Consider the following 22,863-nt stretch of genomic DNA (forward strand, 5'->3'; position numbering starts at 1 on the left):
CTTCACCGTCTCCCTCGACAGGCTCCCCTCCGCCTCCGCCTCCGCCTCCTCGTCGGCCTCGGGCGCCGTCGAGCAGCCGGAGCCGCCCATGTCCAACTCGCTCATGGTGGCCATCAAGCGCTCGCAGGCCAACCAGCGCCGCAACCCGGACACCTACCACTTCTACCACCAGGCCGCCACCGCCGCCTCGCAGGTCAGGGTCGAGCTCTCGCAGCTCCTGCTCGCCATCCTCAATGACCCCGTTGTTAGCCGCGTCTTCGACAATGCAGGCTTCCGCAGCGCTGACATCAAGCTCGCCATCCTCCGCCTCGCGCCGCCCATGCCGCTGCTCGGCCACCTCCCTACGCGGGCCCGCCCGCCGCCTCTCTTCCTCTGCAGCTTCGCCACCGCCGCCGCCGATGCCGACGTGCCCTCGCCCGCCGGGAGCATCGCCGGAGGCGCCGGGGAGGAGAATGGCCGCCGCACCGCCGAGATCCTTACCCGCGGCCGCAACCCCATGCTCGTCGGTGTCGGGGCCGCGTCCGCCGCTGCAAACTTCGCCGAGGCCTCGCCGGACCACGTCCTCCCCCGTCTGTCCAAACTCCATCGACCAAACAGAACTCGGCATGGAGACGTCGATGGCTAGCGCCACCTCCGGTCTCATCACAAGCGTTGGTGACCTCAGAGGACTGGTCACCGATGACGGCGAGCTCCAGGAGAGGGGGCGGCGAGCTCCAGGAGAGGGGGCGGCGAGTGGTGGCGGAGGTGATGCGAGTGCTGGATACGCACAGGGAGGGGCGTGTCTGGTTGATGGGGTGGTCGGCCACCTACGAGACCTACCTCACCTTCCTGTCCAAGTTCCCCTTGGTTGACAAGGACTGGCACCGCATGGCATTCCTGATCTCGGTATCTATGGCGTGGGCGAGCGCGGAATCGATGCTGGCCTTGGCCACCATGGTGTTCACCGGCGTCAGCAGCAGCATGGTCCGGCGTAACGCGATCACCGTCCCGCTCCTCGGCGACGAGGTACAGTCCCAACTCAATGTCCTCGGACGACTTCATCGGGGGAGCGTGCGACGGAGTCGCCGGAGACGAGAACCTGTTGCTCTCTGGGTTGGGGGAGGGTGGCGGTGCACTTGCGCTTCCCATCGAACTCCACCTCCACAAACGTGTTGCAGGACGCCGCGCCATCCTTGGCGGATAGCTCCGCCGCGTCCGCGACTTCCACGACCAGCTTCATCGTGCCGGCGATCTAGCAAGACAACCAGCAGCAGCCCGAGGTACGCCGACCTCCAGGAGCCAGTGCAGCCCCAATCCGTCGGCCTCGACCTGCAGCTCTGGCACAAGGCAAATGGCGCGTCGTAGCTGTTGTTCCCGTGCTTTGCAAAAGACCCCCAACGGCGACGGCGTGGCCACTGGTTCGGTGAAGCAGGCTCATGTCTGGACGGGAGGTAGAGCAGAGGAAGAGCTGGTCTGTTGACCAAGCGGAGGGAACGAGGGGAGGAGAGAGCGAGGGAATTGCATCATTTTTGCAAAAGACCCCTGGTTCCCTGCATATTCGAGCGGCTGAGATGATGTGGCAGTCAAAGCACACTTGGCAGCGGTTGACTTGGGTCAGATCAGCATGTACGTAAACCAAACCGTATAATGGACCGTAGATGACCCTTTAGTACAAGTTTGGTGACTGTATTATTGGTATTTGTAACCACATAACTAAAGCTAACAATGTGGACCTGTAGTGAATTTTTCTCTTCAGGGAACAATGAGTGAGTGCGACGAGGCTCGAGCTGAATGGCCTGGATGGATGATGATTAGCACTGACACTCCGGGCCCGCGGCGGCGCGGCCGCTGGCCAATGGGGCCGCGCCAGGTAGGCCACTAACGGGTGGCATGGAGACTATAAAATGGAAAGGAGAAGCTCCTCGGCAGACACACACTCTCTCTTCTTCCTTGTTAAGATTAGCAGTGGAGCTTCTTGCTAATTGACCAATCACTTCCACTGATCACTTCGATTCTACGCCAATGGAGGCCAGAGACGGCGGCTCAGCGCCCTTGCCGTGCTCGTACGCGCCGCTGCCGGAGGATGCCGAGGCCGCCGCGACGGTGGGGCGCACGCGCCGGACTGCAGGCCCGCTTTGTGCCGCGCTGCTGCTGGCGACGGCGGCTGTGCTCCTCGTGGTCGCCGCGCTCGCCGGTGTCAGGTTCGCCGGCCAGCCGCCCGCGGGTGGCATCGTCGTCATGTCTGGACACGAGACGACGGCTGACGCGGCGCCGATGAGCGCCAGCAGCCGGGGGCCTGAGTCTGGCGTCTCCGAGAAGACGTCCGGCGCCGCCGCGCACGGCGGCATGCTGCGCGCGGACGCTGGCGGCAACGCGTTCCCGTGGAGCAATGCCATGCTCCAGTGGCAGCGCACCGGCTTCCACTTCCAGCCCGAGAGGAACTGGATGAACGACCCCAATGGTACGGTACATTTCCGCCATTGTTACGGATGCCATGCATACTTATTTGGGTAATCTTGTTGATGATGCAAAACTCATTTTTCGATGCAAAATGCAAGTGCAGGTCCCGTGTACTACAAGGGGTGGTACCACCTCTTCTACCAATACAACCCGGACGGCGCCATCTGGGGCAACAAGATCGCCTGGGGGCACGCCGCCTCCCGCGACCTGCTCCGGTGGCGCCACCTCCCGGTTGCCATGTCCCCCGACCAGTGGTATGACATCAATGGCGTCTGGTCGGGCTCTGCCACTGTGCTACCCGACGGCCGCATCGTCATGCTCTACACCGGCTCCACCAACGCATCGGTCCAAGTCCAGTGCATGGCCTTCCCCACCGATCCCTCCGACCCTTTGCTCATCAACTGGACCAAGTATGAGAACAACCCGGTGATGTACCCGCCACCGGGCGTTGGGGAGAAGGACTTCAGGGACCCGACCACTGCGTGGTTTGACAGTTCGGACGACACATGGCGGCTCGTCATCGGCTCCAAGGATGACCGCCATGCCGGCATGGTCATGACCTACAAGACCAAGGATTTCATCGACTATGAGCTTGTCCCCGGGTTGCTTCACCGTGTGCCAGGGACAGGTATGTGGGAGTGCATTGATTTGTACCCGGTCGGTGGTAAAAGGGGCATCGACATGACAGAGGCAGTGGCAACGGCATCCAAGAATGGTGGCGGCGATGTTTTGCACGTGATGAAGGAGAGCTCCGATGATGACCGACACGACTACTACGCGCTTGGAAGGTACGATGCTGCGAACAACACATGGACGCCACTAGACACCGATGCCGATGTCGGCATTGGGCTGAGGTACGACTGGGGAAAGTTCTATGCGTCCAAGACATTCTACGATCCATCAAAGAAGCGACGCGTGTTGTGGGGGTGGGTCGGCGAGACGGACTCCGAGCGCGCTGACGTTGCTAAGGGATGGGCCTCCCTGCAGGTACTTGACATTTTCATCATCTTGTTCAAGTGATTGTTTAATAGTTCTATTAATCGATTCTTAGTACACTATCTCTTTGTTAGCACAAACTTGAATGGTTAGGAGTGTTGCATGCACTTTTTGTTGGGTTTCATAGACACGTCGGCATGATTGCAGGGCATGCAAATAATAATAGCAGCAACTTGGCAGGAATTATAGATAGATAGCAGCTAACGAGATGTTGCTGTCATCTCGTTGTCAATTGTCCCTTAGTTTCCTTCAGCTTGCAAAGAGTTCCAGCTACTGTTGAGATACTTTCAATGCACAATGCCATTGTAACTGTGTGCAACAAACAAACTCTTCACGCCCCATGTAGCCTAGTTGCATGCCAAGAACCACCTAACTGGATATAATAAGCATAGAGAATTTCTGTTAGCACGAACCAAACTGGGATTAGACAAGAAGAGTGATGTCTTTGTCTTGAGTTACCTAGTATTCCCTCTCTTTTGCTGTCATAGTGATGATACCTGGGTTCTAAAAGGAAAAGCAAACGATGATAGAATGGTGGCAGTTGCTAGAAGGAACTGACATGGATGATGAAGAAGTTCAATTGTTACAGTTGCTAATGCCTTTTATTTGATATATATTGCAGCAGTACATTATACACCAATGTAACTAGCTAGTTGTGTGTGTCCTACAAGCAAAACTCATAACCATGAATCAATCATGCACCACCATGTGGTCTCGTGTGCACCAAACTATGATTAGACAAGAAAAAGGATATCTTGTCTGCTTGCCCCACAGTTAACTACTTCTATATATGCTGTCACAATGATTGGAACCAAGAGGGTTCTCAAAAGATAATTAGTGCAAGTTGCTAATGTTTTCTGTTGTTACTATTGCAGTCGATCCCTCGCACGGTGGTGCTGGACACCAAGACAGGGAGCAACCTTCTGCAGTGGCCGGTAGAGGAGGTGGAGACGCTCCGGACCAACTCCACCAACCTTGGAGGCGTTATCGTCGACCATGGCTCCGTATTCCCACTCAGCCTTCACCGTGCCACCCAGCTCGACATGGAGGCCTCATTTCGTCTTGACCCGCTCGACATCGCCGCTGCCAAGGAGGCTGATGTCGGCTACAACTGCAGCACCAGCGGTGGCACGACTGGACGGGGAACGCTCGGTCCCTTCGGTCTCCTTGTGCTCGCTGATGCCAGGCGCCACGGTGGCGACATGGAGCGGACCGGTATCTACTTCTACGTCGCCAGAGGCCTCGACGGCGGCTTGCGCACACACTTCTGCCATGACGAGACGCGCTCATCTCATGCCAACGATATTGTCAAGAGGGTCGTAGGCAACATTGTCCCTGTGCTCGATGGCGAGGAGTTTTCAGTGAGGTTGCTAGTGGACCATTCCATTGTTGAGAGCTTTGCAATGGGCGGGAGGTTGACGGCGACGTCACGGGTGTACCCAACGGAGGCAATCTATGCCAACGCTGGGGTCTACCTCTTCAACAACGCCACTAGCGCCCGGGTCAACGTCACGAGGCTCGTCGTCCATGAGATGGACTCCTCCTACAATCAGGCCTACATGGCCTCACTGTAAAAAGAAAATGCAAATATTATTTTGTTTAGTAAAAATATGATAGATAGCACATTGTATGTACTGTTTTTAGACCAAGGAAGGTCGCTCCCATTTCTTCGTTTCCACTTTTCTGTGTTGTCTGATCGATCTCCACCAAGTCTTTTTTTCTCATTTCTGTTTTCTACCAATGGCCACCAAGATAACTTTAAACAAATTTTGAATTCAAATTCTTTTAAGAAAGTAATAAGTATATTTATGCCCGATGAATGCAGGAAAAAACATCCTACCAAGGTGTTACAGCAAGGAACAACCACATCCAAGTTGGAGATTTTCGATCTCAGGACCTTCATGACACCTACACTGCTGATTACCACCACAACCACAACACAGTTCAGCGAATAGGACCGTCCTCGCTTTATTTGTTCAAGGTTTTGCGTTCAAATTCAAATTTTCAACCAAAAAATTCAAATGGTAATATATTTTCTTGGGGTGGACCGGAAAAACTGGTGACCGGTTTGGTCCGGACTCACCTGGAGGACTCACATGGTATGCGCTTATATTTCTGACATCAAAGAAAAATGTCCACTAATTCTAATTTTGAGTAGGTGTTTTGTTCATATTTTCTTCTACTCCCTCCCATCCACACGTTAGTTCAAAACTGCGACACTTATTTTGCATCGGAGGGAGTAGTACTTATGTCATGGTTGTCTTTGTTCTGTACTTTGAATATAATGTTTGTAGACTTGTGGTCAACACTATTCAGAATTCATTACAAAAGGTTTTGTGTGCATGTGGTCTTGTTGTTTCATGCGACGATCGACGATCAATCTGTACATCATTGCTTTTGCACTCGAGGCTAGGCACAAGGTCAGCTCGTATGTTAACTATAGTTTAAAGAAGTGCACTATCGGTGATTCGGTGAACAACTTATCACATACAAACACATCTCCTGCATACCCTAACGGGAATTATTGGGTAAACAAACAAGCGGGAATTGTTGTGTAAACAAATGAGAATTATTGGAGGGGAGGTACTACATACACTCATGGACAAGTGTCAATGATGCCAAGCCCAAGCCCAGGGATTTTGATTATATTAGATGGATAGACAATGGAAGATTGGAGTGGAAGATTTGAGCTGGCAGTGGCATGTGCACTGCAAATCTGTGAGACCGTGAGGCCACCAAGAATGTTGATGATAAGATTCTGGATCTTCTCCACCACTCACCTGATGGCCGGAATTAGTGGCCTCTGCCAATACTAACATGCGCCATGGGTTTCTTCTTGCCTTGATGCATGCATGTTTGGTTGGTGTCAAGAGAACCATCGGATTCTCTCTTTATTCTTGTGTGCTCACAGTTCTAGAAAGGAAAAATAATGTAGAGCTTAATGCTAAGTAATTCTTCTAGACAAATCATTGCGAAATCAATATTCACAATGGGTTTAGTTTGACTGATAGATATAGTTCTTATTTTGTTGCCTTTTGACAGGGGGTATACAACTAGTAGTTCACATGCAAACCTTTGTAGTGTCTACTACATTTTAGTTTATCAGAAGTAAGTAATTTGTGAAATCTAATTAATCAGCAAAAAACAAAAATGCACATGAGCACAACCGGCTTGTGTGGTTCGTGCCTTGCTATTGTTGTCCACAAACAAAACTGAATCATTGCCACGTCGAACAATGCATTATTGCAGCTGGCATTGGTTGCTTGCAAGTTTGGTCCAAGGAGATTGTCATCGACGAAGACAAATAGATACAACCCGAGAGTCAACAAGGTAACAACCACACACACCCATGTGTGCATGCCAAGTGTATGCATAGTTTATTCTTAACCTTCTCGAGTTATCTTGCTAAATGCACACCGCATACATATTGATCCAATCATCAATATGCGTTGATATGTGGAGGGTAAGTGGGCAACATCAGAAAATGAGCATGGGTGCGGTCAAAAGTTATGGTGGCCGCCAACCAGTAGAGTTGGCTATGTCAACCATTCGAGTGGTGGATAGCTTGAATGTCTTGAAGGTGCCATTTTAGTTTCTGGAGATTATTACCGACTGCAATAATATGCTGCCACTTGTTACAGGCCGCCTTGTCAGCGTCAAGCTCAGAACTTCAATGTTAGAAAGTGCCCTTGTGTTCATTTTTGTGGCCGACATCGTTGCAGCCGTAGGTAACTATGGCCGATAGCCTCATCATGTAACTTCCAAATCATTGCTATTTATACTAATTGTTGCCACATGTCATGTTGCGCAAGCACACAATGTTGGTGAGCCCACCACAAAAAATGAAAGGACATATGACATGGCATGGACCATATGGAGCGACAAGTGGAGAGAGCCACTTACAGAAGTTTGGATTCCAAGGATGGGTGAGAGAAGTTACATGATTAAAATCGAGTCTGATCACAGATTCATGGTCCCTACCTTCACCCGCATTATTGTACCTGCCTGATGCCGATCAATCTTCGCGGAACCATAGCGCTGGATGGAGAAAGACATTGTAGCTTGGACAACGACACTCTTTCACACACACATGCACGCTAGACCCCTCTTTGTGGGTCGTGTAGGCCCCCGTCTCTCTTCCTATATCCTTTATTGGTAGATGTTGAATATTTTTTTGACTGTGATGTTGATTTGGTTGATCGTTGTTAGCGTTTCTTTTTTTCTTTTTTTTGAACCGGGCGAATCCCCTTTCCATTACTTGAACATAATGAAAATACAACCAAGTTCAGCAGATAGGACGGGAAAGAGGAAAGCGGGTTCAAGCATCGCCGGGAAACCCACCATGAGCACTCGCCATCGAGATTACTCACCATGGGGCGAAAACCCGACGACACTAAATATCCAGACTCCAACATCTAACTCACAGTTAACACCAAAAGACCAACGCTCACATTTGAGCAACATGCTCCACAACATCCTCATGCAGGAGGAAACTCGACCAGAAACAATAAAGCAAAAGGCGCAGCAGATCAACTTCCTCCCTCTTCGTTAGTTCTCAGTGCACTCCCTCATCCCTGGTGCGCCGTTGCGCAGATCCTCATCATACGAGACGCACTGTCCTTCAGCAGAGCTCCACCAACTCTCAGCTTCTCAGCATCCTCCTGTTTCGTCAGTCCTGCCCAGTAACAAAGAAGTGCACATGCAGCGAAAATACATTCAAATGGGGTTTTGAGAGGAATATGCTCAAAAGTAGCTCGGTTGCGGCAAGTCCAAATAGCCCAACACAAAGCTGCAATGCCAACCGTATAGAAAACATCGCCACCTGGAAAGAAAGTATAACACCAAGCATATGCCTGCCACAAGTTGTCAGGGCATAGATCCGTACCAAACATGCAACCAACTACTCTCCAGGTAACCCTAGCCACAGGGCAGGTGAAAAAGAGATGCTGGGAGGTTTCTCTCTCCCCACAAAAGGAACACTTGGGTTCCCCCCTCCATCCACGACGTTTCATCACTTCCCTGGTCAGTACCGCATCTTGCGATAGCTGCCACATAAAAATTTGGATTTTCAAAGGGATTCTGGCTTTCCATATCCAGCGATAGTCACACCCAGCAATGCTTTTTTCCAGGTAAGCATAAAGAGCTTTAGTGGTATAATAGGGCTTGGGTCCCAGCCCCCACTTGATACTATCACTATCCGCAGATATACAGGTTTCCCTAACCGTGGAAATCATCTTTTTCCATTGTTCATTAAGTTCCGAGGTCAGTCTCCTTCGAAAGAAGGTGATAGGATTAGCCTACAAACAATCTTTCACGACACAATCGGGCTTATTGCAAATAGTAAAAAGCTGAGGAAATTGGTCAGCAAAAGGGGCTTGGTCGCCAACTGGATCATACCACAGCCTAGCTATGTTACCAGATTGTACGACCACTTTCCTCCCTGCCATATATAGGTCTCTCACTTTCATAATAGCCTTCCAACACGGAGAGTCAGTGATTCTCCCCTTAAATGAGGCTACTGTATCTCTACCAAAATATTTGGCTTTGACAATGTCTTGCCACAGCCCCTGTTTCATCTCAAGCTTCCACCACCATTTCACCAAAAGGCAAATATTTTGCCTGTGGAGATCTTTCACACCCAAACCCCCCTTCTCCTTGGATCGACAGATCCTAGACCATCTAACCAGGTAATATCTTTTCCTGTTTTTAGTCACTTGCCAGAAGAACTTCCTTCTGTGTTTATCTAACCTCTCAATGATGGTTTTAGATAAAAGAAACATGGACATATAATAGTATGCAATGCTGGAAATATTAGCATTCAATAAAGTCAACCTGCCCCCCGAGGAGGCATTACTTCCCAGTCCAGATTCACATCTCTTGACAAATTTTGCCTCAAGGTATTCCCAATCCACACCTTTCAAAGTCGAGTAACTGACAGGAACACCAAGATACTTCATTGGGAAATGCCCAATCTGGCAACCAAAAATATCAGCATATTCTTTCAAAATATTATCATCTCCCCCCACGCTAAGAATTTCACTTTTTTGAAAGTTAATTTTCAGCCCTGACATGAGTTCGAACATATACAGCAACAGTTTCAAGTTCAGTGCTTTTTCAGGGTTATGTTCAATGCACAGGATTGTGTCATCTGCATATTGCAGAATGGCCACTCCCTTATCGACCAAATCCGAGGCCAACCCATCAATCAAACCATTTGTTTGTGCTTGCAGCACCATTTTACACAAGCACTCGGCAGCAATATTGAACAGAAAGGGAGACACCGGATCTCCTTGTCGCACTCCTTTGTGGCTTTGGAAGTAAGGCCCCAAAGAATTGTTTATTTTCACACTAACCGTGCCATTGTGGAGGATTTTCTCCATCCACCTGCACCAGGTTTTGCCAAAACCTCTCATCTCAAGACACTTAAGCAAGAAATCCGAGTTCACTTTATCGTAAGCTTTTTCAAAATCAAGCTTGATAACGATGCCAATTTTCTTCTTTACATGAGTATGGTGCAAGATCTCATGCAAAGTGAGGACCCCATCCATGATATTCCTGTGTTTAATAAAGGCATTTTGATGTTTGCTAAACAGAGTGTCAGCGTAAGGAGCTGCTCTGTTGTCTAACACCTTTGTGATCAACTTATAAGGGCATCTAAGCAAGCAAATAGGTCTAAACTGTTGAATTTTGTTCGCACCATTGATTTTAGGAATCAAGGTAATAATACCGTAGTTTAACTATTGAACATCGAGTGTTCCCTCGTACATGGCCTCAAAAAGTCTCATGATATCACCCTTCACAATCTCCCAACAGTGTTGATAAAATTCTGCTGGAATATTGTCAGGACCAGGGGCCCTGTTGCTATTCATACCAAATAGAGCATTTTTGACTTCCTCTTCTGAGAATGGTCCACATAGAATTTCATTATCCTCGGGTTTTAATTTCTCCTCCACACCCCATACATTAGGGTCCTCCTGGAGCAAGTTCCCGGGTGCCGGCCCGAAAAGATCTTTATAGAAATCAGTAGCATGTTTCAAAAGATCCTTCGTTCCCTCTATGACAGTATCCCCTACATTCAGGGAGTGAATAGTACTTTTTCTCTTATTGCCATTAGCAATTTTCTGATAGTAAGCAGTATTACTATCTCCTTTTAAAAGCCATCTTTCCTTAGATTGTTGTAGTAGGAATAATTCTTCATTTACCAAAATTTCATTAAGTTCCACTAAAAGTTCTGTCTTCCTGCAAAACATTTCTGGGTGTATCATACCCTCCTCCTCTTCTTTTTCAATATTAGCCAACTCTTCTTTAATGTTTCTTTTCCGAATCTTCTCATGCCCAAACTTATTAGATCCCCGGCCCTTAAAGAATTTTTTAAAGCATTTCAGTTTGATGTTTAACACATCAATGGGGTCTGTAGCATTAACATATTGGTTCCAAATTTTTTCTACCAAAGGTAGAAAATCTTCGGATTTGAGCCAACTGATCTCAAACCTAAATTCTCTTTGTTGTGGGACTCTGACAACGGAGTTGTCCGAGGACAACATAAGGCATTATGGTCAGAGATGCCTCTAACTATTTTCTTAAGATTGACTTGGGGAAAGAGGTCTTCCCAATCATTGCTCATAAGGATTCTATCTAGCTTTTCCAAGGTCTGATGGGCTTGGTTGTTGGTCCAAGTATATAGCCCCCCATTCAAATGGATTTCACTCAGGCACATCGCATTAATCACAAAATTAAACATATCTGTGTGAGGTGAGTGATGCCAGTTTTTATTTTTTTCTCCCTCATGCCTGAGAATATTAAAGTCGCCCCCAATCAACAAAGGGTTTTGCACATGAGTGCAGAAGTCAGCTAATTCAACAAGGAATTCCTGCTTGTCTTTATCGTGGGCTGCACCATATACATTGCATAACGTCCATACTTTCTTCATTTTGATATCATAGACATTAACTTGGAGGATAAACTTGCCTTTCCTCCAAGCAACCACCTCAAATCTCTCCCTTCTAACTCCACAAAGTAACCCCCCAGATTTCCCCGTGGATGGGATCCATTCCCAATCAAAAGCAGTGCTGGGGTCAATTTTCCTAAAATAACCATCCTAAAACTTCTTCTTATGAGTCTCTTGCAAACAAACAAAATCAAGGGAATGATCTCTAATAATATGGGAAAGGCAGGAACTCATCCCTTTCTTTCCTGCCCCCCCTGCAATGCTAGAAAAGACCAATCATATTAACCAGGTTTCTTTTTCCTCTCCCTTCTGGTGGCCCTGGTATTATAGACAGGGCTGCCAGACTTTTCATACTTCATCCCTAAATCAGGTTTCTGGCTCCTGGTCAAAGGCCTGGGTATTGCCACCTGAATTTTAGGGGTTCTCTTTTTCCTAGATCTCACAGGAATAAAATCTTCCTCTAAATCCTCCTCCCCATCAGCCCAATCAGTGCTAATAGGTGTTTTATCCCCCTTCCCATTAGTTATAAACATTGTTTTCTCAACAGACATAGTGTCAGAGTTATGATTACTGTTATTATCGCCTCTTCTGACCCTCTCCAACTCTCTCAGGATATCAATAGAAGAAAAATTGTCATCATGGATGATCACACCCATCTTAGATGCTCTAATCATAAGATCACTATTAGAAAGCACATCAAATGAGTTGAAGTTGCAGTTACCTTCCAGGTTTCTCTTTCTTGAAATTGCAACCGCTCTGTCTTGAATCTTATCACCCATGTTCTGCATGTTTCTTGTACTGAATCTCAGTTCATCTTCAGTTCTAAGTGGAGGGGTAGGAATCACCTCCTCCATTTCCTCGGATGAGACAGGGAACTGTACTGTGTACTCAGAGCGCACACCAGCTTTGCTAGTATCATCCTCCATCATCTCCTCCACCTGGGATTTTTCATGCATCCCCAAGTGAGAAGTACAGATATCATAAATATTACTAGCAATGGACTCGAGCAAAATTTGTTCTACCTGAATCTCATCCACATTCTGCCTGTCATTATTAACAACAAGTAGTGCTTGAGATCCACCCAACTTTTCTTTTTCACAAGCCTCTCTGGCAATGGATTCGATCAGGAGGGTATCATCTGCAGTCTCATCCGACTCCTCCTGTTCCTTTTCCCCACTGTCCCTAGGGCTATTCCTTTCATCTTTGTCATTCATGAAAATCCCTCCCTCTTTTCTTTTCTCATTATCCCTCGGAGCAGCACGAGCAAAATGCTTCCCATGGGATGAGTCCTTTCCAGCCGACTCAACCTGGTTCACACTGCTTGATCTCTCAGGATCTCTGATCAAGATTTTTTCAATATCATAGAAAAAATCAAAAAAATGCGTTCCCAGGACAGCTTCAGCTACACCAGGCAGCTCGTCAACATTGCGACATCCCAGCCGGACCCGCACGTATTCAGGTTTGTGCAAAGTGTCCATATCAATCTCCAGGGGGACGCCAACCAATGATGCAACATATGCCACATTTCTTTCATTTCTTCGTTCCAGAGGAACATTCGCCACTCTCACCCAACTGACCTCCATCACCCCTTTTGCTCCCACATTAGCCGACCAGGGAACGATCTTTACAACTACTCTACAGGATCTTAAGGTCATTTTGTCATTGTAGCATGCCTTTTTCACATCTCCCTGATTAGGAAATCGCATAACATAAGTCTTAGGACCTATAGGACGAGCAGTACAATGCCACTTGGTCCCAATATAATCAGAAAAAGCATCTTCAAGCTCCTTCACACTAGATTCCCCCTCAATCACAGTAATCACTACACTCGTGGCACGTTCCTTAAGTTGCTTAGTAGTGCATGAGTCTGGAATGTAAAAGAACCCCTGGCCTTTACCCTGGAAGGCGCACATAGGAGCCGTACACTCCCAGGGCAGAAAGGCGGTGCAAATCGAAGCCAAATGTCCCACCTTACTGCATCTCTCACAATAAGCTTGTGGGCAACTAGCAGGAGTATGACTAGTGGCTTTGCAAATTGGACATGGATCATAGTTTTTGGCAGGGGGCACCTGGGTAGAAGATTCACCCCGCTGGGCAGCATCTGGGATTTGCTTCCTTCTGGGAGCGTTGTCGATGTCGAGATCCGAGGGGTTAGGGTTCGGGTGTTTCTCCACCCATACCCCCCAGATTTGGCCCTCTTGGCCCGCTCCGCCGCGTCGTCCCAGCGTGTGGTGTCGTCCGAGGCCGATGCCGCCTGCTTGTTTGTGGAGAGATCATCGTCGACCATCTCCCTGGACCATGAGAACCGGCCCCGACCGCGGCCCCGATCGAAACGCCCGGCGCCGCGCCCGAAACACCCAGCTCCAAAGCCATCTCTCCGATTGCCATGGAAGAATCGATCTCCACGCCCCTCCATCGTCTCCGGAGTGTGTGGCTTGGAAGCCACCACCGCCGCGGAGGATCTGCAATCCCCTCCAACTTTCCCCTCCCACCACAGAAACGAGGAAGAGATCTTGGATCTAGGGTTTCGCGGCGCCTCCCAGAAGTGAGAGAACGCGGCGTCTAGGTCACGGGCGCGGGTGGGATAGGTTTTTATACCTGCTGCGCGCCTCGTCTCCCCGTCGTGGCGTCCGGGATCCTCGTCCACATGTCGAGCATCCATGGCGGCCGACCCGCCCGCGCCTGGATGTGGCCCAAGGATGCCCTGGTCCCGCCGCCACACTCCCGCGGTGTACCGCGGTACACCATCCGCACCACCGCATGTGTGGATCTGACTCGGCACCGCCGTGTGCCCCACTGGAATCCGGTCCCGCACCCTGGCGATGTGGCAGGGAAACGAGACAGCCTGTCCGATGTCGATCTGCTCGCCCTCCTTGAGATATCGCGCGTTGACCGTCACCCCCCTCTCGTCAATCAGTGCGATCCGAGATGCTTTGTGACGGAGGTGGATCTCGTCGTCGGTGAAGGAGAGTGTGCGTGCCGCCACGAAGTCAGCCGCGTACGAGACGAGCCAGCGCACGTCGCTCGCCATCTCCAATAGATCAGTTCGATACCTTCTATACAACCGCACATAGATCGTTGTTAGCGTTTCATGCATGGAAAGCTTGCAAGTTAGTACAACGAATTTCCAGCTAGCTGCCATCAATTATCGCCACGTGTTAATTACACCCTGCCTCGTCACATGGTTAGTAAGAGTTAAAAAGGGATGGCTGATGTGGTAGCACCCACCCGCCAACAAAATTAATGGATCGAGCTGAACCTTGGTGACGTCCGCAGCCACGAGCCTAGTTTGATTCGATCGTAAGAAATTTTGATGATTGATCTCTTGATTAGCATTAGCTTAATTAGTACTTCATTCGTATCCATATCTCCGACAAGTATTTCCAAATGGAGGGGGTACTAGCTAGGATGAAAGTGCAACTATCCCTGGGTAGTTTTGGTAATTACTAACAACATATAGCTCATTGAACTAATGTCATTTCAAGATACATATTTCAGGAAAGTTCAATGATTGGCATGGCATGGATTAGGAATGTGGACCCCTCAAAATGCTAAGGACACATATTGGCTCAAGCTCAAGACTTTACATTTTACTTTTAGTGATCCAAGATCACATTGAGTCCATAGGAAAAGCCAATACTATTAAAAAGGGATGAGGTGTTGCTTAATGGATTGCTTGTTCAAAATGCTTAGTGATATACTCCAAAGCCCTCAACCACTTTCTCATATCCACATTTGTCCCAAACCAAAAGTCAAACTCGGCCCCACCGATTTGATCTATATGGCGCCACCGAGTTCATTTGACATAGCCACTGCCAAAAACCCTAGTCACTTAGGTCTCACCGATAGGGAGCTCAGTCTCATTGAGATGGGATTGCAAACTCTCTGTTTCCCTTCCTAACATTCCAGTTTAACCGAGATGAGCGATCGGTCCCATCGAGTTTGCAATGCAAACTCTCTGTTTTCCTTTCGTAACATTTTAGTCTCACCGAAATGAGCGAATCGGTCCCACCGAGTTTGCCTGACCAACTCTCACTAGTAGAAAAAGGACCTAATATGAGACACATTAGTGCCGGTTTGGTTTTGAGCCGACACTAATGTGTCCATTAGTGCCGGTTCCAACGGCTAGCCGGCCATTCTCATTAGTACCGGTTCGTGGCGAACCTATAGTACCGGTTCGTGCCACGAACCGGTACTAAAGAGGGTGGTGGCAGGGTGTTGTCAGTCTGGGGCCCGTCCAGCACCTTTAGTACCGGTTCGTGGCACGAACCGGTACTAAAGGTCGACGTACATAAACCCTTCGTCCCCCCGAGTCACTCTGTTCTTCCCCTTTCCCCTCACTTCCTCTGTTCTTCCCCCTCTCTCCTCGAGCTCCTCACAAATTTTGCCCAAAATTTGTCAAGATTTTAAGGCCCCCATCCATTCAAATGATCACAAAGGTTAGCAACTTTGTCCTTTCAACTCTCATTGCTAGATTAGCTCTTGCAATGCTTTGTATAGTGATTAATTTGGGAGGAATAATTATATTTGCTAGTATTTGATTTATATGCAATTTGATGTCAAAAATAACACTTAGTTTGCATATGTAGGTGTGGTTTACTTAGTGCCTTCTAAATCTCCGTCGTAACCACCGTCGATCGCCCGCACCGTCCCGTCGCCGGCCCCACCTTCTGGTGAGGCTCTTGTTCATGAATGTTTTACATTACCAAATTGATGTTTATGTGATTTGGATATATAGTTACTCGTATAATTATCTTACCCGTACGTTGTTTGTTATACATAATGCCATGGTTTTGATATCCGTCCCCGTCGGCCCTCGTCCTTGTTATGATTCGGATGTGGTATATTCTCTTTTAAAACTAGTTGTTGCATTTCGTGTTTATGACAAATTATGCCCATCAAGTTGACATAGATATTTTTATCTAGGAGGTATGTGAACCGGAAATTCCAACCGACCCTATTGTCGAGAGGTTAAATTTAGTTGAAAGAGAAAATGAGTATTTGAAAGAAAAATTGAAAAGAATTGAGGGGGAGAAGATGGAATTGGAGTTGCATGTTGCCAATGTCGTCGATGATCACAAGATCAAGATGGAGAAAATGAGGTTGAAGATTAGAAAGATTAGAAAATATGCCATTGATAGTGTGGCTTGGTATCATTATGCTGTTGGATCAATTGTTACCTTAGTTGCGATCTTCATCGCATTTGTTGTTGCATTTAAATTCTTTAGCTAGAGAGTTATTTGTATGTTGCATTTAATTAAGCGCTGTATATGAACTTTATGTATGAACTTGTATTAATTTGGTCTATTTGGTGTTGTGTAATGAAGATGAGCCGACAATGGATGTGTGATGACCGATGCTATCTCGAGTTCATTAGTGGCGTGCATACTTTTCTGCGGGCCGCTGAGGCAAACAAGCGGGCGGATGGTTTTATGCCTTGTCCATGTGCTGGCTGTAAGAATGGTCACAGTTACTCTACAGAAAAAACCATTCACGTCCACCTATTTATGTCTGGTTTCATGCCCCACTATAATGTTTGGACCAAGCACGGAGAAATATGGGTTATGATGGAAGACAATGAAGAAGAAGAGGACGACGGCGGCTATCCTGGCCATGGGTTCCCTGAATACGATGATACAACAATGGGGGAAGAAGCTGAGCCGGCAATGCGGGAAGAAGCTGAAGAAGAGGCATCAGATGAGCCCGCTGATGATCTAGGTCGGGCCATTGCCGATGCAAAGAGAAACTGCGGAAGTGATCTGGAGAGGACGAAGTTGCAGCGCATGTTAGAGGATCACAACAAATTGTTGTACCCGAATTGTGAAGCTGACAAAAAAAAGTTGGGCACCACACTTGAATTGCTGCAATGGAAGGCAGAGAATGGTGTATCTGACAAGGGATTTTGAAAGTTGCTGGTAATGATAAAGAATATGCTTCCAAAGGAAAACAAATTGCACGAAAGTACGTATGAAGCAAAGAAGGTTGTCTGCCCTCTAGGGTTAGAGGTGCAAAAGATACATGCATGCCCTAATGACTCCATCCTCTACCTCGTTGAGTACGAGGATTTGAACGCTTGCCCGGTATGCGGTGCATTGTGTTATAAGATCAGTCGCGATGACCCTGGTGATGTCGAGGGCGAGCGCCCCAGGAAGAAGATTCCTGCCAAGGTGATGTGGTATGCTCCTATAATACCACGGTTGAAATGTTTGTTCCAAAACAAAGAGCATGCGAAGGTGATGCGGTGGCACGCAGAAGACCATAAGAAAGACGGAAAGTTGAGAGTACCCGCTGACGGTTCGCAGTGGAGAAAAATCGAGAGAAAGTACTGGGAGGAGTTTGCAGGTGACCCAAGGAACGTATGGTTTGCTCTAAGCGCAGATGGCATTAATCCTTTTGGGGAGCAGAGCAGCAACCATAGCACGTGGCCTGTGACTCTATGTTTGTATAACCTTCCTCCTTGGTTGTGCATGAAGAAGAAGTTCATTATGATGCATGTGCTCATCCAAGGCCCTAAGCAACCCGGCAACGACATTGATGTGTACCTAAGGCCATTAGTTGAAGAACTATTACAGCTGTGGAATGGAACAGGTGTACGTGCGTGGGATGAGCACGGACAGGAAGAATTTGACCTAAAGGCGTTGCTGTTCGTGACCACCAATGATTGGCCTGCTCTCAGTAACCTTTCAGGACAGACAAACAAGGGATACCGCGGATGCACGCACTGTTTGGATGATACCGACAGTATATATTTGGATTGTTGTAGGAAGAATGTGTTCCTGGGACATCGTCGATTTCTTCCGACAAGGAATTCCGGTAAGAAAGAAAGGCAAGCATTTCAAAGGTGAGGCGGATCACCGGACGAAGCCTCGCCACCGTACTGGTGCTGATGTACATGATATGGTCAAGGATTTGGAGGTAATCTTTGGAAAGGGTCCTGGCGGAAAACCTGTTCCGAAGGACGCTGACGGACGCGCACCCATGTGGAAGAAGAAATCTATATTTTGGGACCTGCCATATTGGAAAGACCTAGAGGTCCGCTCCGCAATCGACGTGATGCACGTGACGAAGAATCTTTGTGTGACCCTACTTGGCTTTTTGGGCGTGTATGGGAAGACAAAAGATACACCAGAGGCACGGGAGGACCAGCAACGTATGCACGGAAAATATGGCATACATCAGGGTCAGGCCAGCTACGCTCTTACCAAAGAAGAGAAGGAAATCTTCTTCGAATGCCTGCTCAGCATGAAGGTACCGTCTGGCTTCTCGTCGAATATAAAGGGAATAATAAATATGGCAGAGAAAAAGTTCCAGAACCTAAAGTCTCATGACTGCCACGTGATTATGACGCAACTCCTTCCGGTTGCATTGAGGGGGCTTCTACCGGAAAATGTTCGATTAGCCATTGTGAAGCTATGTGCATTCCTCAATGCAATCTCTCAGAAGGTAATCGATCCAGAAATCATACCAAGGTTACAGAATGATTTGGTGCAATGTCTTGTCAGTTTCGAGTTGGTGTTCCCACCATCCTTCTTCAACATCATGACACACGTCCTAGTTCACCTTTGCGAAGAGATTAACATTTTGGGTCCTGTATTTCTACACAATATGTTCCTCTTTGAAAGGTTCATGGGAGTCTTGAAGAAATATGTTCATAACTGTGCTAGGCCAGAAGGAAGCATCTCGAAGGGCCATGAAAATGAGGAGGTCATTGAGTTTTGTATTGACTTCATTCCTGACCTTAAGCCGATTGGTGTTCCTGAATCGCGGCATGAGGGCAGACTGGAAGGAAAAGGCATGCTAGGAGGGCATCAAATAATATGTATGGACGGGCATTCTCTTACTGAAGCACACTACACAGTTCTACAAAATTCCGCCTTGGTGGCTTCGTATATGGAGGAACACAAGAATTTTCTACAGTCAAACACCCGGAGAAGTCTGACAACTGGATTACACGCGAACAAACGAGGACTTTCGCCGGTTGGTTGCAGAAACATGCCCTGAATGATGGCGATATTCAAAATGACCTGTACTCGCTGTCCCAGTTATCATCTTCGAATATAATGACTTTCAAAGGGTACCAGATAAATGGGAATACATTTTACACAATCGCCCAAGATAAGAAGAGCACCAACCAAAACAGTGGTGTCCGCTTTGATGCAACAACCAACACGGGAAAGGAAACATATTATGGTTACATAGAGGACATATGGGAACTTAACTATGGATCAGGTGATTTGAAGGTCCCTTTGTTTCGGTGCAAATGGGTCAATATGACACGAGGTGGGGTAACGAAAGACCCGCAGTATGGAATGACAACAGTGGATCTCAACAATCTTGCATATGCAGACGAACCATTCGTCCTAGCCAATGATGTGGCGCAGGTTTTTTATGTGAAAGACATGTCTACCAGGCCGAGAAAAAGAAAAGATAAGGAAGCGAATGGATCATACGACGAGCCAAAGCGCCACATAGTTCTTTCAGGAAAAAGAAACATCGTGGGAGTGGATGACAAGACAGACATGTCAGAAGATTATGAAAAGTTTGATGAAATTGCTCCATTCACAGTGAATATTGGCCCGAGCATCCAGTTAGATGATGAAGATTTTCCATGGCTACGGCGCAAAGGGACACACGCGAAGAAAAAGTTTCACACCCAAAGATCTGGGATGTGATCGGCTTCACCATCATCACTTTCTTCTGTGTTTCACACCCAGGAGGAAATGTCTGTAATAGTTAGGGTAGTTATGTGTTTCGAATTGAAAAGCATTTCAAATGAACTCAGAAAAGGTTGAAAGTTGGCATGGTATCATAATTTCATATAAATAGCATGTGCAAGAAAGTAGAGAGGGTTACGGCAAAAACTGAATGCACTTCGTGTACAAAATGGACAATCTCTTTCGAAGTATCAGGGTTTCCGACGAAAACTGAACTGTTACAAAGGCATTTCATTTTTTAAATAACCTAAGCATTACCAAATTGAATATAATGATAAAACACACTAATATTAAACATAAGAAAAAAGAACCACTAAAAAAACTTTTTTCAAAGTTAAGTTATTCACAAACTAGTGATTCACACAAATTTCAAATAATTCAAAATTTAAACTATTCAAATTTGAAAACTACCGGCACTAACAGAAAGTTTGTAATTTTTTGTACCTAAAGCAAAAATATTCACAAGGAAACTCTAAATACAGCAAAAAACAACTCAAAAATAAATAAAGCGGAAAAAAATTAGAAAATAAAAAAGCCCACCTACTAGGCCAAAGCGTCCTGCATACGACTAGGAACACAAGCTTTTGTTGGGCCAGGATGCAGGCCCGCAAAGGCCCAGTAGGCCCACTGGGCGAAGAAGATAGGTAGGCCCAGTAGGCCTGACTAGGAGAGGAGCTCGAGAGAGCTACCCCACTAGAGCTTATAAACCAGTGCGGTAGCCTCTCGGCTAGTGAGGTGGGACTAAACTTGCGCACCGCCTGGAGCCAGCGCACCCCCTTTAGTACCGGGTGGTGGCTCCAACCGGTACTAAAGGGGGGGCCTTTAGTACCGGTTGGAGCCACCACCCGGTACTAAAGGGGGTGCGCTTCCCGCCACTTGACCTGGCCAAAGCAGACCTTTAGTATCGGTTGGTGGCTCCAACCGGTACTAAAGGTCCATCCTATATATACAACACTTGAAAAAAATTTAGTTTCCCTCTGTTCTTCCCTCTGTTTCCTCCCTCCGTCGCGCCGCCCCGCATGCCCCGATCGTCGCCGTCCCCGCCCCTCGTCGCCGACCCTGGCCGTCCCCGCCCCTCGTTGCCGCCCCCGTCGACGTCGCCGCCCCGGCCGTCCCCGTCCCCGTCGTCCCCGTCGCCGCGCCCCGCCCCGCCCCGTCGTCGCCGCTCCGTCCCGTCGCCCCGGCCGCCCCGCCCCGTCGTCGTCGCCCCGTCCCGTCGCCTCGTCGTCGCCGCCCCGTCCCGTCGCCCCTTCGTCGCCGCCCCGTCGTCGCCTCACCAGTGAGCTCGCCCCGGCCGCCATGTCCACACACACACATAGTACTACACACACACACACACACACACACACACACTACACACATTAGTTTGTTTGTTATAAATTTTTCTGTTTTTTAGTTATAGAAATGTTAGAAATTATTTTGTTTTTTAGTTATATAAATATTAGAAATATTAGTTTTATAGAAATGTTATAAATGTTTTCTGTTTTTTAGTTATAGAAATGTTAGCAATTTTTCTGTTTTTTAGTTATATAAATATTAGAATTGTTATGGAAATGTTAGTTATATAATCAGGAAATTTCAGAAATAGTTTTAGTTAGATGAATTAGATTAATGTCAAATTGTTAGAATTTGCATATATATAGAATTTTAGTTATCACAATCTAATCATTTAAAAATGTTACTTTTTGCGGGCATATAGTATTTGTTCTCGATGATATGCCCGGCCCGCATCCTCGCCGTCGACCCGTTCGCGACGACGTCCTGCTTCAGGGGACCCATGTCCGGGACTGGGCTCCGCCGGGCTGGCAATGGGAGGTGCTACCTGGAGGGGCGCGCCGCTTGGTGAGGAACCCGACCTCGGGTCCCGTCGTCGACCCTGATCTTCTTTTGTGGCGTTCGTGTGGGCCACATTCAGTGCAGAGGCAGCCGGCCCCGCCGGAGGTGGTGCGTCGCCGTGTCAGGGAGGAAGATGAGCACGTCCATCGCTACATGGCTGCTATGGACGACGTCAGGTTCTCCACTACTTGGCGGGTTCTTTGGGCAGATGACCGGAGATATGATCCTGTGATGATTCCTTCTCTTTGGGTGTGCACCGCCCGCGCCCCAGGAACCGCGAGTGGCGCCCTAGATTCTTCTGCAGTACTCAATCTTTATTAGGAACCTAGCCAGTGATGTATTCGATATATAATATTGGAGACGATGTATTCGAGATTATATATATTAAGACGATGATGTATTCGAGATTATATATTCGAGAGGATGTATTCGAGATTTAGTTTTTCCTTATTGATTAATTGCATCCTTGCATTGTAATTTGAATACTAAATTGTTTTATATTTCTTCTGTATTATTAGTAAAGTAAAAGCTATGACGGACAATACCGGCAGAGAGAGAGAAGAGGAATTGTTCGACATCATACGCAGCCCTCACAGGGTAGATGATCTGAATGAAGCAGATGACGGCTCCCAATATCTTAACAATACCGGAGAGGGTGATGAAAAGATATTCGATCTCGACGACCGGGTTGATGAAGTCATGAACTATGATTATGATTATGACACAGACAATGTTTGTGATGACACAGACAATGCTGATCTTCAAATAACAAACACTACCGGCGAGGTATATTTATATAAGCATGCATCATGGTGATCATCACATGTTTTTTTATTGAAGATATATTAACGAATCGATCTTTCTTCTTTCAGCCCTCCGGATCGAGCAAATCTGCTTCTACAGACAGCAAGACAAAGCGAGGCCCGGGAA

At 47.6% G+C, this 22,863-nt stretch overlaps 1 protein-coding gene across 1 annotated transcript; it reads left to right on the forward strand.

Annotated features, from left to right (window-relative positions):
* Positions 1 to 2,001: 2,001 nt before the first annotated feature.
* LOC123135451 (sucrose:sucrose 1-fructosyltransferase) lies at positions 2,002 to 5,113 on the forward strand. The gene is made up of 3 exons (XM_044554534.1): positions 2,002 to 2,440; positions 2,543 to 3,426; positions 4,311 to 5,113. The coding sequence occupies exons 1-3, from the start codon at positions 2,002 to 2,004 to the stop codon at positions 5,007 to 5,009; spliced, it is 2,022 nt and encodes a 673-aa protein (XP_044410469.1). The 3' UTR covers positions 5,010 to 5,113.
* The last annotated feature ends 17,750 nt before the right edge of the window (positions 5,114 to 22,863 follow it).

This window comes from Triticum aestivum, chromosome 6B (assembly GCF_018294505.1).
Source record: "Triticum aestivum cultivar Chinese Spring chromosome 6B, IWGSC CS RefSeq v2.1, whole genome shotgun sequence".
NCBI classification, from domain to species: Eukaryota; Viridiplantae; Streptophyta; class Magnoliopsida; order Poales; family Poaceae; genus Triticum; species Triticum aestivum.